At 39.8% G+C, this 14,894-nt stretch overlaps 2 protein-coding genes and 1 long non-coding RNA gene across 4 annotated transcripts in view; 1 reads left to right on the top strand and 2 right to left on the bottom strand.

Annotated features, from left to right (window-relative positions):
• Positions 1 to 4,805, top strand: part of capn1 (calpain 1) — a 32,323-nt gene extending 27,518 nt beyond the window's left edge. For both annotated transcript variants that reach the window (XM_003447550.4, XM_005453184.4), the window contains exons 14-22: positions 223 to 262; positions 368 to 433; positions 533 to 590; positions 719 to 783; positions 893 to 961; positions 1,069 to 1,147; positions 1,282 to 1,398; positions 1,577 to 1,635; positions 1,792 to 4,805. In XM_003447550.4, the coding sequence (XP_003447598.1) occupies positions 223 to 262; positions 368 to 433; positions 533 to 590; positions 719 to 783; positions 893 to 961; positions 1,069 to 1,147; positions 1,282 to 1,398; positions 1,577 to 1,635; positions 1,792 to 1,818 (580 nt within the window). In that variant the 3' untranslated portion in view covers positions 1,819 to 4,805. The remainder of the gene's footprint in view (positions 1 to 222; positions 263 to 367; positions 434 to 532; positions 591 to 718; positions 784 to 892; positions 962 to 1,068; positions 1,148 to 1,281; positions 1,399 to 1,576; positions 1,636 to 1,791) is intronic.
• pnp5a (purine nucleoside phosphorylase 5a) lies at positions 4,380 to 7,762 on the bottom strand. The gene is made up of 6 exons (XM_003447604.5): positions 7,535 to 7,762; positions 6,719 to 6,888; positions 6,516 to 6,619; positions 6,246 to 6,421; positions 5,967 to 6,157; positions 4,380 to 5,219 (listed from the first exon to the last, which is right to left on the bottom strand). Exons 1-6 carry the CDS (start codon positions 7,555 to 7,557, stop codon positions 4,996 to 4,998), a joined length of 888 nt encoding a protein of 295 aa, XP_003447652.1. The 5' UTR covers positions 7,558 to 7,762; the 3' UTR covers positions 4,380 to 4,995.
• On the bottom strand, positions 6,896 to 7,482 carry LOC112846465 (uncharacterized). Its single transcript, XR_003219437.1, has 2 exons — positions 7,353 to 7,482; positions 6,896 to 7,310 (listed from the first exon to the last, which is right to left on the bottom strand). It is a non-coding gene; the product is annotated as an uncharacterized LOC112846465 (long non-coding RNA).
• Positions 7,763 to 14,894: the final 7,132 nt, after the last annotated feature.

Raw genomic sequence — 14,894 nt, forward strand, 5'->3', positions numbered from 1 at the left:
AAATATCCAGACAGGATTATGCCAGAAGCTTGGTGATGGCTACCAGTAGCATCTGGTTGAGATGCAGCTTGCTAAGGGACATTTAACCAAATATTAGTGGTGATGTGTGTGTATGTATATTATAGCCTGTATATACTTTTGGCGGATTAGAGAAAATCTTAAATTATTGCACCCAATTCTTGTCTAGACCTGACTTCAGCTGTTGTCTTGTGTCTCCATCAGGGAGCTTGATGATGAAATTAAAGCAGATCTTCCAGCAGAGGTGAGAAGAAGTGACCCTTTCCCTCATCCGACCACATCTGGCCATATTGTGCGAAAGGAGGTGGGGAAAAAGCGTGTAGTGAACAGATTTCTTTTTGTGTTTCAGGTTCAACTACATGAGAGTCAGATTGACGCAAGCTTCAAGAATCTCTTCAGGCAGCTGGCGGGACCGGTAAGCACGCTCTCAAAACTTGCAGGAGATATAGCAATAGTAGTCCGTGGCATTTGCGCAGTCACATTTAATATAACTGACATCTGTTTGTGCCCACAGGACATGGAGATCAGTGTCACAGAGCTGCAAACCATACTGAACAGGATCATCAGCAAACGTAAGCGGCGTGGGAAAGCACTACCGTTATGCACTGTTTCTAACATTGTGGAATTTCAGTGTAGACTTGAGTATTTATAAAAGACGTGTACTCTTCTCTCTTTTTATTTCACTTCATGTCGTCCACAGATAAAGACCTGAAGACAGATGGCTTCTCACAAGAAGCTTGTCGCAGCATGATTAACCTCATGGATGTATCCTCGATGTGATGTTGAAGTGTCTGTTTCCTGTTTCTTTTGTCTCTGGATTTCTTCATTTTAATGTCTCTCTGACCACGAAATGTTCCTTAGCGTCTTCACTCAGACTGATGGCACTGGGAAGTTGGGCCTGACAGAGTTTCACGTACTCTGGGAAAAGATTAAACGATATCTGGTGAGAGTTAAATTGTGTAACAGATTAAACATTGATTAGCCGGTGCACTGGTGTTTCCATTTTCTTATTCGATTCAAACTGCTGGTTTGTTACCCCCCTGTATCTAGACTGTATTCAGGCAGTTTGACGTGGACAAATCGGGCACCATGAGCTCCTATGAGATGAGAATGGCTCTTGAATCTGCAGGTATTATTCTTTAATATTTCAGTACAAAAAAGAGAGGAAAAGCACATTTAAGTCCCAGGAGGATAGGTTGGACACCTTCACTGATACGTTTCTCACATTGTCGTATGGGTTTTCTTGCTTTTTGCGTCCTTCAGGTATCAAGTTGACTAACCACCTGTTCCAGCTGATCATCCTGCGATACACAGAGGCAGACATGACTGTCGACTTTGACAACTTTGTCACCTGTTTGGTCAGACTGGAGACAATGTTCAGTGAGTGACACTGTTGCAGTTGTTCCCTGCCTCAAAGGGACAGTCGAACTGCTTGATCTTGTTTTGCTGTAAAGAACAAAAAACCAAACTCACAGTGCATGCCTGCAAAGCTTAACAGAAGCTAAAATACTTTGTACTCTTCTGAGTTAAATTTTCTTTTTTGTTTGTCTCACTGCAGAAACCTTTAAGAACCTGGACACTGATGGAGACGGTCAGATATCTCTAAACTTCTTCCAGGTATGAATTCCCATCGGAAATGCTGTTGTATAAACAAAAGTTTGATCTTTTCATAAGGATTCATCCATGTCTATGCTAAAACATTTTTTCCATTCACTCTCTGTGATTTATTAAGAGTTTTCATTCATTAATTCCGACACTCTCTTTGTTCTGCAGTGGATCACCCTGACCATGTTTGCCTAAAGATGAGTGGACTCCTCTGTAACTTTTGCACTGCAGCTCTTGGTCTGTTATGTGGTTTCAGAAGTGCCTTTTTTTTCCCTTCAGTTCTTCCTCACCCTCTATGCTGCGCATTGCTGAGGTCCTCTGATGCTTAAAAACCTGTAAAATCATGATTACAGTGCCTGTACTGAAAATGTGTCACCTGTCTCGCCAACTGAAAGACGCCGGCTTCTCCACTTTGGTCAACTCTGTGATAAAACTGGCTACTCTGGGGTCCGAAATAAAACACCTGATTAAATCTGAGGGTGTGGAGACATATTTCTATTTTTCTTTTTTACTGGAATAGGACTTGTTAACGTAGCAAAATTTAGTTTACAAGCTAGCTTTACCTTTTTGTAACGTTTACTGTGTAGCCTACATGCTAAAGCTAGCTTTATACAAAGCTGCTAAACGCATGGCAAAGTGCCAAAATTGTATTTGATCATAATTTGGTAGTTTTGCACTATTACCAGTTGGTGACGTGACATTACTCAAAGTCCACAGAAACTTTACAGTGTCTTTTACTAAGGTAACTATGACATGATACCAAAGTCAAAGTAATGTTTATATGTTACCTTATTAAATGTAATGTCTTAAATGTGACATAGAATTTTGTTTCTAAAATTTGGTGTGACAAGGTCCAGATCTTATGTTGTTATGTTAGCATTACATAATCTGAAATATTACGCAGACATAAGGCCGATACAGCGTCACCACGACCAGATTTTGTTTGTAGGGTTTCTTGCCATCACCTTTTAAAATGCCAAAGGTCATAAGAGAATGAATGAACTAAATAGTTTTTAAAAAGACAAATGTTGCATGAATAAGACATTAGGGGAAAAACATCACTGTGTTTATTCTTTTTCTGAATTAATATTTTTTGTTTTTTAGTTTTTTACTGTAGAGTTTATAAGTCCAACCTAATGCTGTTTTCAGCATCAATAATTCTTTATGTGGCTCTTATAATTTTCAGAGCCTGACAATATAGGGTTCTTAAGATACTGATATTTGAATGATTTTAACATTTTAAAATATCAGACAATACTTTTTTTTCTTTAACACACACTAAACAGACAATTTTCCCCAACATTTATTATGTGAAATTATTTATTTACTCAAATATGTTATACCCGCCTCTTCTTGAATCATCAGTGTTTGTGGGGTTTCAATCACGTGTTGCCAACAGGGAAATTTGCCCTTCACTAACTATCCAACATCAACAGTCATAAGATGGCTGAAGGATTTTTTTCCCCCTATCAATTCTTTTTTTCAGTTTTCATTTGTCTGTCTTTATAAATACTCATAAGAATAGATTGGCAAGTAGTTGTTATTATCAGTTGATAGTATTGGCCAACAGATAAATTGGTCGGGTGTAATAATCTGATATAACATAAATGCTGTCGTTCGTACATTAGCCAGGTCTTTGGTATAGCCTGTTCGGGGTTTGCTAACCACTTCTCTCTAACGTAATAACATTACTGTTAAATATGTACCACCTAACCTTAAGGGCTTTTTCTGCCTCTTTAACGTGAGAGAGGTTTAACTCACTTTTTTCAATTTTCTTTTAGCTTCGAACCAACTGTGTTGCATGTTGGGGTTTCGGTAGCATCCATAAATACCTCTGTGTGGCCAGATTCAAATGGAGAGGGATTCAATCAGTTGCTTACATTTGAAGACTATCTTTAGAAAATTGTTTCCAAACCAAGTTATCACAGTCCCAGTGCTGGATGCAGTCGAAGTGGAGGGTTGCTTAGTGTGCTGGCTGGCACTGTGCATTATAAATCTATTAGTAGTTTGTACTGTAGTATCACTGCTGGCCTGTATTACATCCCGTGCCAAACTTTGCTTTCACCTCAGCATAAAGGGCCTGTTCAGATTATGCAGAGACAACGGTGAGGTGCTGGATCATCGTGAATGTTTTATTCTAGTATATAATTGCTTATCATTATGCATGGCTCTGTTTTTGGTTTCTTGTTTTGTAAAGTATGAAATAAACTGGACTTTAAAGTGGTATTAAAAAAAAGGGGATGTGTCAACGCTATTTTAGTCTTGCTTTTTTAAGGGAGCAGTATGTCAAAGTTTTGGGTGAGGGTAAACTGGGATGGGTGGATATGTTTGTATGCATGCTGTGTGAAATGTGATATATTGTGTGGCTGTCTCATTTCTGTCCTTTCAGGAAAGCAAAAGTTTTATCTGAGTTATTCCAGAGATAGACGATGCAGTCTGGACGATCTACATGTAATGTGCCACAGTTTTCAAATGCCAATTTCTTTTGTTTTGCCAAAAACTTTTTTTTAAGTGGAAGAATTACATTTTTAAGCACTTTTCACTGAAAAAGTACTGCCAAACCCTTAGGTTTTTATGATACTCTGACATTCTCGTCTTCTTTTATCTTTGTGTAAAACTGTGTAATGTTTACAGTAATAACTTTTCTGGGTCCTTTTGTGAACCAAACCCTTCATTATGCAATGCGCTGGTTTACTGTGTAGCTTTCTCTGTATCACTTCTTCTATATACACTTTGAAAATAAACGTGGAGAGGTTTTCATGAGTCACTACTCAGTTTTATTGGTCTTGCACTGCCCACAGAAAACAAACACAAAACAAAATCAAGGTTGCAAATAAATTGAATAAATCCGTGGAAATAGGTGTGATGAACGAATGATGATGGGGGAAATACAAAAACTTCATATAGTAATAAATAGTATATTTAACAATAACATACTATAAAAATAGTACACTCAAATACATAGAATAAAAGTTTGGTTAATGTACACATTTTTACAACCTCAAAATTAAGACTTTTACAGCAGATTTTGGCTCTTTAAGTTAAATTGCAGACATTTACAAAGGGGATCATATATTGTAAGATAGCAAAAAATAACACCTTGTTTAAAATTATATAGAAAAACTGAACAACTTTTTCTTCTGGAGCTGCTCAGCAGGGGAATGTGTAACCTTTTGTGCACAGTGACATAAAATACTAGGACAGTTGAGTGCGTTTTCAAAGATTCTGTGTCTGTGTGTCCGAGTGAGATTCTTCAGGTAACTATAATCCTTTCACCTTTTGACCTCCGGCTAAAATCAGCTCAACTGAGTGGGATTTTCTTAAATGTAGAACATGACCACATAAAGTATCCTGCAGGCCTAAACACGGCTCTTAGTCTCTTAGGCCGTAGTTGTTGTGCACAATTTTGGTCACCATGGTGTAAACCAGCCGCTCCAGCTGCGCCGCCCGCTGCCTGCCCACCTGGAGGACCTCCTCGTGATTGGCCCTCTCTTCGCTGTCGTAGTCCATCACAACCTGGTTGGTGATCAGGGAGAGGGCGAAGACGCGCATCCCACAGTGCCGCGCGACGATCACCTCGTGGACTGTGCTCATGCCTGGAGAGGAAATGACCGGAACAAATATAAATAACTTTCACAGAAAGAATAGAGTAGCCTCTGTCATTCAATACATAAACCAGCCAGTGCACACAAGAAAGGATGTAAAAAAACCTCATAATGTCCCATAATGTTGAGAAGCCTGGGATTTAAAGTGTTATCAAAAGAAGAAGAACTGCAGATCTAATACTGCTGAAACCAACTTCACTTAATCTAATTTAGAGGTTTGTAATAAGTTTTACTGCTTTAATTTCATAAGAAGTCTCAGTATGCATGCATACAAAGAAGACTCACTTTAGGAAACTTAAATTTATGTTTTTCACGTGTTTTTGCTCCTCAAAGGTAAAGCTTCAAGTTCAGGTTCAGGCAGCCCAGGACAAACCAGACATTTTCAAAGTCACTGCAGCAAAAGGACTTCAAGCATTTCTACTGAACTGTCATTTGTTGGAATAAAATTTCAAATAGCATGATGGCATTTGATACAGTGCTTTTTTAATAAACTCCATGTGCTTTGTGGGCATCAGCTTGATAATTAGGTTAATATCAGACAGGACGCTGTGGCTGGTTTTTGTGGTACCACATGGTTTGAATTGATCAAGTCCTGGAATCGCCATCAGCTGATAAATCTAATTGATAGTCCTGGACACGTCTTAAAAATCCAGATGTGTAGATTATGATCTGATTAAAGTTTTGGGACTTAACAGTCATTCGTTACATTTACTCAGATCAACAAAACAATCAGCTCACCGACAGCATCGGCGCCAAGTCTGTGCAGCATGCGACCCTCAGCGATTGTCTCAAATGTTGGCCCGCCCAGCACACAGTACACGCCCTCCTTTAGGAAATCTCCATAGCCCAGATCCTGCCCCACCTCCATGGCCAGCTGCTGCAGCTCTCTGTCGTATGCATCGGACATGCAGAGGAAACGCACGCCAAACCTGACAGACGAAGGAAGACGAGAAGAAAATTAAGTGTATAGAAGATTTAAATGTTTGCTTTTTATGGCCGTACGAGAACAAGCCTCACCGCTCATCGTTGGGTCCATTCAGAGGATTGATGCCAGCGAAGCCGGGCAGGTTGAGGTGGTCTTTGATGATCATGATGTCTCCCATTTTAAAATCATGGTTGAGGCCTCCGGCTGCATTGGTCAGCATCACCGTCTCAACACCGAGCAGCTTGAAGATGCGCATAGGCAGTGTAATCTGGGAAAACAACATCACAGAATACAAATGAAGAGTATTTTGGGGGGATCTTGCTGAAAATTATGGGATTTTCTTTTTGCAAACACACACATACCTTATGGATTGAGTAGCCCTCATACAGGTGGAAACGTCCCTGCATGCAAACACACGGCCTTCCTTTTAAGTGTCCAAACACCAGCCTCCCCGCATGTCCATGCACTGGGGGAATTCAAAAATACAACAGTAAACATCAGCAGGAGCTGCTCGGCGGATATTGAGTCACCATCTGAGAGTGTCGGTGTAGTAGGTGTAGTTCACCTGTGCTCTGTGGAAAGTTGGGAATGTCTTTGTAGTTGAAGGCCACCTGGTCCTTTAACAGGTCGGCGAGCCCTCCGAGCCCTGAGCCGCACACAATGCCCACTGTGGGTCTGACGTCTGTCTGGGCGAGCAGCCAATCAGCAGTGGCCTTGCATTCCTCATAGCTGTAGCTGGATGACATTAACAAAAGGGCAGAGGTCAGGAAGATCACCGTGACAGTCCAGCACACATGAACACACTAATTTTATTCTTTCTTATGATGCAAAAACACACAGCGTGGTGCACACAGGAAGATCGAAAGTAACCGAAAATGTGACTTTGACTTTTTTTAAAATGTTGTTAAAACTAAACACGATTGCTTCTTTTATTCTGAAACTACAGCAGCAACTCTTCACCCATGAAAAATGCGATCATTACTATCATATCACAGGTACATTCTCTTAGAAATGCTATCAATAAGCTTTTTACGCACATCCAGACAAATTACAGCAGTCTCCCTGTAATCTAATGACTTAAAAATGCGAAAGTCCAAATATGAATTTGACTGATTTTCACAAACTTAGAGCATAAACTGTGCATTTCAATCTCCCAACTCCAACTCGATTGTGAAACGCGCTTCATTGTGAAATTACACGCGCCACTCCTGTGTGAATGAATGAATCATTTCTCCACTACGACACGGCGACCAAGAGCGCATGCGGGTATTATTTTTGCCCAGTCTATTTTTTCACGCTGTTCAAAGCCGCTCGTGAAAGAGACACGTGCCGGGCAACATTGAACGAGAAAAAGTGAATAAAATATTAGAAATTTACTCACCAGCTGTTTACCTCTGGAAACATTTCGAAAGATAAGTGAAGTGGCTGATAATGTAAGAAAAAATAAAAGTGTGACTGCACACTTAAAGTTTCAAGTTTGAAAATAAAAAAGCTGTTAAGGTGTATAAAAAATATCGCAGAGAAGGTGGAAACAGGGTAAAAATGTTGTCTTCTGTTGTGTTTTCTTCTCTTTTAGAGTCCCGTGAAGTCTTCAGCTCTTCTCTCTCACTTCTGTGGAAAGAGGAGCAGATGCAGACTTTATCATAGAACCGGCGACCCCCCCCTCCCCTTCTCTGCTGACGCATGTACCTGCTGCAGTTTCATTGGCTGAGCGGACACACCTTCAGACCGGTAGACAGAGAAAACACTCCCACGGAACATCTTGTACTACAGGTGGAGCTGGATATAACAATTTTCACGATACTTTCCACTCATTACCTTTCATCTGATGTTCATCACTCACATAAGCAATCTGTAATGTTTCCCGATCCATTGGTTCAATCTTTTATTAGCCGTTAATTACCAGTCAGATCTTTATCGATCTGTCTCTCAGATTCAAAACAAGAAACAAGTTTTCGGACACACACTGTGTTTTTGAACATCACGTGTTTGTGCTCCACTTGTTCTCGTCATCCGTCTGCGAGAATTGTGTGTTATTGTGTGACGCAAGCTCAGTTTTAAACCAATACATCTGACTGTCAACTACATATCTGTGCAGTGCATGATGATTCTTTACTATAATACAATTTTATACACGCTATAAGTTTGACTCCACTGTAGAGAGAAAATGTAAACTTTTACTTATTTTCAGGCACAAAACAGTAGCTGTTTTAGTTATGTTGCATAGTGACATTTCACACCATCAGTAATTAAAAAATGTGTTATAGTTATTGTCACAGATATATGTCTAAAGACGCAGATTAGACTACCTTTTTGAGCACCCCTAACTCCAACATTCAGATGATGCTCACTTGATAATCTGTTACCATAATAATCTGAATAACATCAGTTTAATTGACCAAGTATGTGCACAGATACAAGGCACTCAGTTTTTTCCCTCATAATCTACTAACAGAGTAGACAAACAGACATTTACAGTATATTTATGTGTGCTGTGGCACAGAGTGCAAAGATGTTGGAATAAATTATGGAATAAATAAGGGATGGATAACTTGTTACTATACATATATGTATATATATACATATATATACATATATGTATATATATACAACAACAAAACAGTATATATAGCACACTTGGTTCAGCAGCAGATGTGATGAATGTTTAGGTGGAGACAATACACTGACTTGTAGTTCTGATTTTTTACTCCAGTGTATTTTTCTAGGAACGTTACAAACACTCAACAAATGTGACTCTTGAGTGTGCATTCAAATTATGCTCTCATTTGCTTTGATGTGAAAACATGTGACCTTTGTTTGCTTTCTGTATCAGAAACTACCAAATAACTCTAGAGCCTTGTTTACTAAACATATATGGAAGTAATGACTAATTTCAACTCAGTCTTCTATTATAATTCTCTGGCTCTCTTCCACAGCGTGTCTTTGTCCTGGCCTCTCCCCTCACCCCTCACTGGTGCAGATGGCCCCGCCCCTCCCTGAGCCTGGATCTGCTGGAGGTTTCTTCCTGTTAAAAGGGAGTTTTTTCCTCCCACTGTCGACAGGTGTTAGCTCATAGGGGGTCATATGATTGTTGGGGTTTTCTCTGTATTATTGTAGAGTCTTTACATGATAAAGCTCCTTAAAGCAATTCTTGTTGTGATTAGGTGCTATATAAATAAAATAGAACTGAATTGAATATCTTTGTTTCCCCCAAACTGTCACCTTATCATGACTTTCTTTTAAACTGAAACATAGTCATCACATACAAGACACAACCAGTCTTCAGAAGAGTCTTTTTGGACTAAATTGAGAATGTTGTGCTTATGTTTTCACCCCCCTAATTTAAAACTGGGCTAAAATACCTGTGTGCAAAGCTGTAAGTGAAGGATGAAATAAACAATAACCACATGGTTTGTTAAAACCAAAACTACAAGCTGCAGGACAAAATTTCTAATATATTAAAGGTGATATGAAAGATTAAGAGCTGGGCTTCCTGCTGTGATCCATAAAACCTAATCTCATGGTGTCTTTATGATCCTTTCTTCCCTCTAACTCTGCATTGCTTAAAAATAGATTGCATCATCATTTATGATTATGCGTTTATTCTTAGCATGCTTTGGCACAAGTACAAATACACAACACACCCTGTTTAAAGTGTGTCTGTGTTGTAAATAAGAACAATTATAGCTCAGTAATTAAAAGTGTATAAGCATGATCACAAACACACACAATCATAAGAATTGTCACTTGGACTGAATGTCCTGTAATCGATGTGAAATGGATCAACACAGCAAACCTTGGCCAAAACAGCTCAATAGATTTGATTCCAAACTGGGGTAAAACGGATGTGATTATGTTGTAAAAGGAGATAACCGATGTCATAATGGTAGAGGAAGAATTCAGATCATGAAGTCAAACTGAAAAGGAATTCTATTTGGAAGTTAAAGTATGCATTGCATGTAAAGTTGAACTCCAGTTAGAGTACAGCCAACTATAATGTGAAATTACAAGAACTCATTAACCAGAATGACCCATTATTTTATTATTTGTTACCTTCTTTAACATTCACACAGCATTTTTAAGGTGACTAACGAGTAAATCTGGTTAATTTATTTAAAATTGTATGGGAGGCTTTGGCTCAGGTGGTAGAGTGGGTCCTCTACCAATCGGAAGACCAGTGGACTGGTTCCTGACTCCTCAAGACTTCTTGCCAATGTGTACTTGGGCAAAATACTGGACACAAATGTCCCCGATCTGTATGTGTGTGAGTATTAGCACTTGTTGTTCCAATGTGAGTGATTCAGGAAATAAAAGTTGCAGCTGAAAGTGCTTTGAGGGCTTGACAAAGTAGAAGGTTGATATGTAACGACCAGTCCATTTCTAGTTATTATTATTATTGTTTTAGCTTATTTTAGAGTAAATCTGATAATTTTCAAGATTCTTTTTAGAAATGAATGTACAAGTCATGAAAGAAGACGTGCCAGTTTTTCACTGATGTGGAGTCTAGCACTGGTGCTGGTGCCAAGATAGATGTTCTAGGCAGGACAACAGTGATAATAAATAACTTGAGCAAAAGTTGGAACCACAGCTGAAAAGGGGTGGAGCTACTTCCAGAACTTTACCAGTGATTGGAAGATCAAGCCTGTCCACTGTGTTGACTGCAATTACCTTCTTACAAAAATGAGCTTGAAAAGAAGACGACTGGACTTATTTAAGTTTTTTGAAGATGTTTTACCTCTCATCCATGAAGCTTCTTCAGTCCTAAATACAAAAAAAGAGAGTCCCAGCTTTTACAGCCTGGTGGGGGGGTTGTCTCTTAGGAGGGTTATTGACTCTCTCACATGGAAGAAGGTCAGGCACCAACTAGGGAGAAACACAGTGACAAATGGAACAACACTGTCATCCCCAATGTAGCAGGTTGGTCAGAGAAACTCAGATTTTCTCCAAGCACCACATCCCAGTGTACTTCAGACCCAGCCACACCCTCAGACAAAAACTGGTTCATCTCAAAGGACAAAAGTCCCAAACACAAGCTAAGCAACATATGCTGTGCAGTGCAGCAAGGAGTGCTCAGAGCTCTACACTGGAGAAACCAAACAACCACTCCATGGATGGTACAAAATAGAAGAGCCACCTTGACAGGGCAAGACTCAGCTGTTCATCTGCATCTGAAGGTCAATGTTTAAGGATGTCAGTGTTCCCATTTTGGACCAAGACAGATGGTTTGAGAGAGGAGTAAAAGAGGTCATCTATGTCCACTGTGAACGACCGTCTTTGAACAGAGGGCGTGGCTTACGACACCGTCTGCCACCTACAATGCAGTACTGAGATCCCTTCCAAGGCGCCTCAACCACCACTCACACCTTTTGTTAGGTCACCTCAATAGGTCACTCAACTAGGTGAAGCAAAGTCTAACAGTGGTTTCACTCCAAATCTCTGATGATAATGACCCACACCTTTTTTCACACCTCGGCCTATGTGATGAGGGACATGATCAACAATGGGTTAACAGCCCTCTTAAGGGATAACTCCCACTACGGTTTAAATACCTGAGACTCTCCACCATTTAGTTTTAGGACTGAAGAAGCCTCTTGGATGGGAGTTGAAATGTCTTCACAAAACCTAAAGAAGTCCAATGCTAAGATATCTCTAATGTAAAACTGAACGGAGAGGAAAGCAGGATGCCCATGAATGATTTCTGTCAGTGCTGCACTAATGAGGTGAATTTAGATGAATTAGCTATCCATTTTCTTCCACTTATCCAGTCAAGGCTATGACTAGACTGAAGCCTAACTCGGTTCTTATGGGGTGTGAGATGGGATATACCCTAGACAGGGACACTAATCTATTACAGGTCCAACACAGAGAGACAGATTAGCACCCATACTTTCATATTCACACCCACAACCAGTTTAGAAACACCAGTTAGCCTAGGGCTTGAATGCATCATCTGGCCAGGGTCTTTCTGTGTGGAGTTTGCATGTTCTCTGCATGTTCTCTGCGTGGGCTCTGCGTGGGCTCTGCATGGGTTGCCTGTCTCTCTGTGTTAGCCCCGTCCAGGGTGTACCTGGCCTCCTGCCCTATGGGAGCTGTGATAGGCTACCACATATAACCCTGAATTGGAAAGTTAAATAAAATGGATAGAGAAAGTCTGTAATCATTACGTAAGTTATCTATTGATTTAATAGATAAGCAAGAAGGGCAAAACCACCACATGCTTATCAAAGTCTACAGCAGCCAAAACATAAGTAGGACCTTGAATTGTTGATCGGCATTGACAAGTAAGAAGACTTGTTAGTCTAATTCTCCGTGTGTGTTACAGTTTGTTTCCAGGTCAGTTACCTCTCTGTTTTGGGTTGTGGCTTCGGCATATCAGTTTTTGACTTTGCTTGATAACACGTGGAAGTTGTTGACCTGTTGACCTCTCTGCCCCTCCCCTCGGTTAGAGCTAACACACCTTTGGATTAGCCAATGAGCTCAGGCCATTTCATTTCTGCACAAAGGCCCACAGTAACCTTTTTACCTATTTTTTTTCCACCCAACTAAATGTTTAAAAAGTGTTCCAGAAAATTCAGAATGGAAATCCAGACAGTGAAAGATTAGTTGAATTACAAAGGTTCTCCAGTTATCTGCACACTGGATGGATAAAAAGAAATATCACACATATTTTTTCTTCCCTCACTTGTGCTAGTTTCAGCTAATTTCAGTTCATGTGCAGGGAGGAGGAAAACGGTGGCTTGGTCTACACCTTTTGAGAAATGGTGATATAGAAATTAACTTTTATTTTTATTGCATGAAACTGCTAACACAAGAGGCTGTTTGCAAGTATCTGCACAGTTAGCATGCTAACACAAAGCTAGCAAAGGACTCAGAATGATAATAAAGCTGAGCGTATGCTGAACCCAGCACAGCAGTCAGAGCCAGAAATTCAACAGGTAACGAAAACAAGCTGGCCTTGTGGCATTGCAGCCTTCATTTCTACCTATAAATCCAGTTTCTGTTATGACTGTAGAAGGTGTTTCGCTTTTTAGGAAATTATGAAACCTCTCTTGAACTCAAGTTGCAGGTGGAGTTGAGGGCCGGTGTTCCTCGCTGGCCTGCACGTGAATGGAGTTCCTGGTCTTTCCTTTCCACACGTGCTCCAAGTTTTCTCATCACTTTCTAAGGGCTGGATGGTGTTGCTGTTCTCCACTAGATTGTTATCGTCAGGATGGTGGGAAACAGGCCAACTTTGAAACTTGTAAATTCTTGTGCTGTTCATCCAGTAACTCTGTCTCTCCATCTGCTCCCTAGTCTATCTTCCAAACCTGTTTTCTTGGATCTCAACTCTTCTGAGGAGTTTCACATACGCTATCAGATTGTTCCAGCCAAACTCCATCCCTGCAAATGGAAGTACTTAGCAGCAACTCACCTGCCTGCCCACTCCTCACCGTTACACTTTGTGCTGCTTTGGAGTCTTGCCTGCCTGCCTGCCAGTAACTCCTCAGGAAACTCTTTCCAAGAACCAAATCACATTCACGATTACGAATCTTCATTCCTGACATTTCCTCTCTTCTCTGGCAGAATTCCTGGTTGCATTCCTTTTGAATAACTACTTCTCCAAGCCACTTACCTTCCCTCACTGAAGTCACTTGTTTTAAATTAAAGTAGTGAAATTGCAGTTTGCCTGAGTTTGCTCTTCAAGTCATACTTGAAAGTCTCTGCAGCTGGATTTACTTTTTTGGACTGGTTTCCAGTTTTGCCTTTTGTTGTTGGTTTTTGTGTTCAAACGTAAACACAAAAAACTTGTGTTTCTTCATTAGGACAGGGATCTGTGTGTTTCTGTAAGAAATAGTATCAAAATATCTAATATGATTTTTAAATTATGTTCTGAATGACTTTTAACAAAAAGACTTTTAACAACACTGGCAGCAAGAATGGAATAAAACTGCAACATTTTACTGCATACAATAAATAAGCTGAGCTTCCTCGAGAAGCAGAGTCAGCTCTGTCCCTTCCTTTGGACATCCTTCCTGCTACACTTTCACACCTATCTATCATTGAGGGGAACAGCCTGGTATCTGTAGCCGTCCATAGTGTCTAGCCCTTCTGTCAGAAAGGAAAGGGTGTTCAACTTTGGCGTGATTTTCCTCTTTAGAGTAGTGGTTAATCTTAATGATCATGATTGTAATTTAATTCAACAAATGTTTTAGATATGGAGGATAGGAAAATATACAATTTCTTAAAAAATAAACATACTATTCACACTTGACATCAGCTCATCATGAGCTGGTGAAGTTTGTTTTAGCACAGAGATTAAAAAAAATTCTCCTTCCTAGACAGTGAAAATAAATAAGTACAGAGTTCAGTTAGCAGCTGATCATCTGGCATGATTTATCTCATTTTTTTTTATATTGAAAATTAGATGAAGTGATATTTTTGAGATTTGGTGGATTTTCTTTTAAATGACACCACCCACTGGTTTTGTTATTTGTCAAAGATATTAAGTGACTGGTTTAGTTTGTGTGCTTGTTTGTTGTTTGTTAGCAGGGCTACTAAAAAAGACTGTAGTAGTGCTTGGCCACTCACAGAAGTGAATAGTTTTTGGATATAATCTGAAATTAAAAGATTTACCATTTTAATGTGGTCAACAAAACCTTAAGAAAGAAAAACATCTGGGCCTACATCTCCTTCTTGATTCAAGGACTCCGTTCACATGTGGAGGAAATCTTCAGCCTGGGTGGAGTTACAACAGTCTTGAT

The sequence above is a fragment of the Oreochromis niloticus genome, linkage group LG3 (assembly GCF_001858045.2).
Source record: "Oreochromis niloticus isolate F11D_XX linkage group LG3, O_niloticus_UMD_NMBU, whole genome shotgun sequence".
NCBI classification, from domain to species: Eukaryota; Metazoa; Chordata; class Actinopteri; order Cichliformes; family Cichlidae; genus Oreochromis; species Oreochromis niloticus.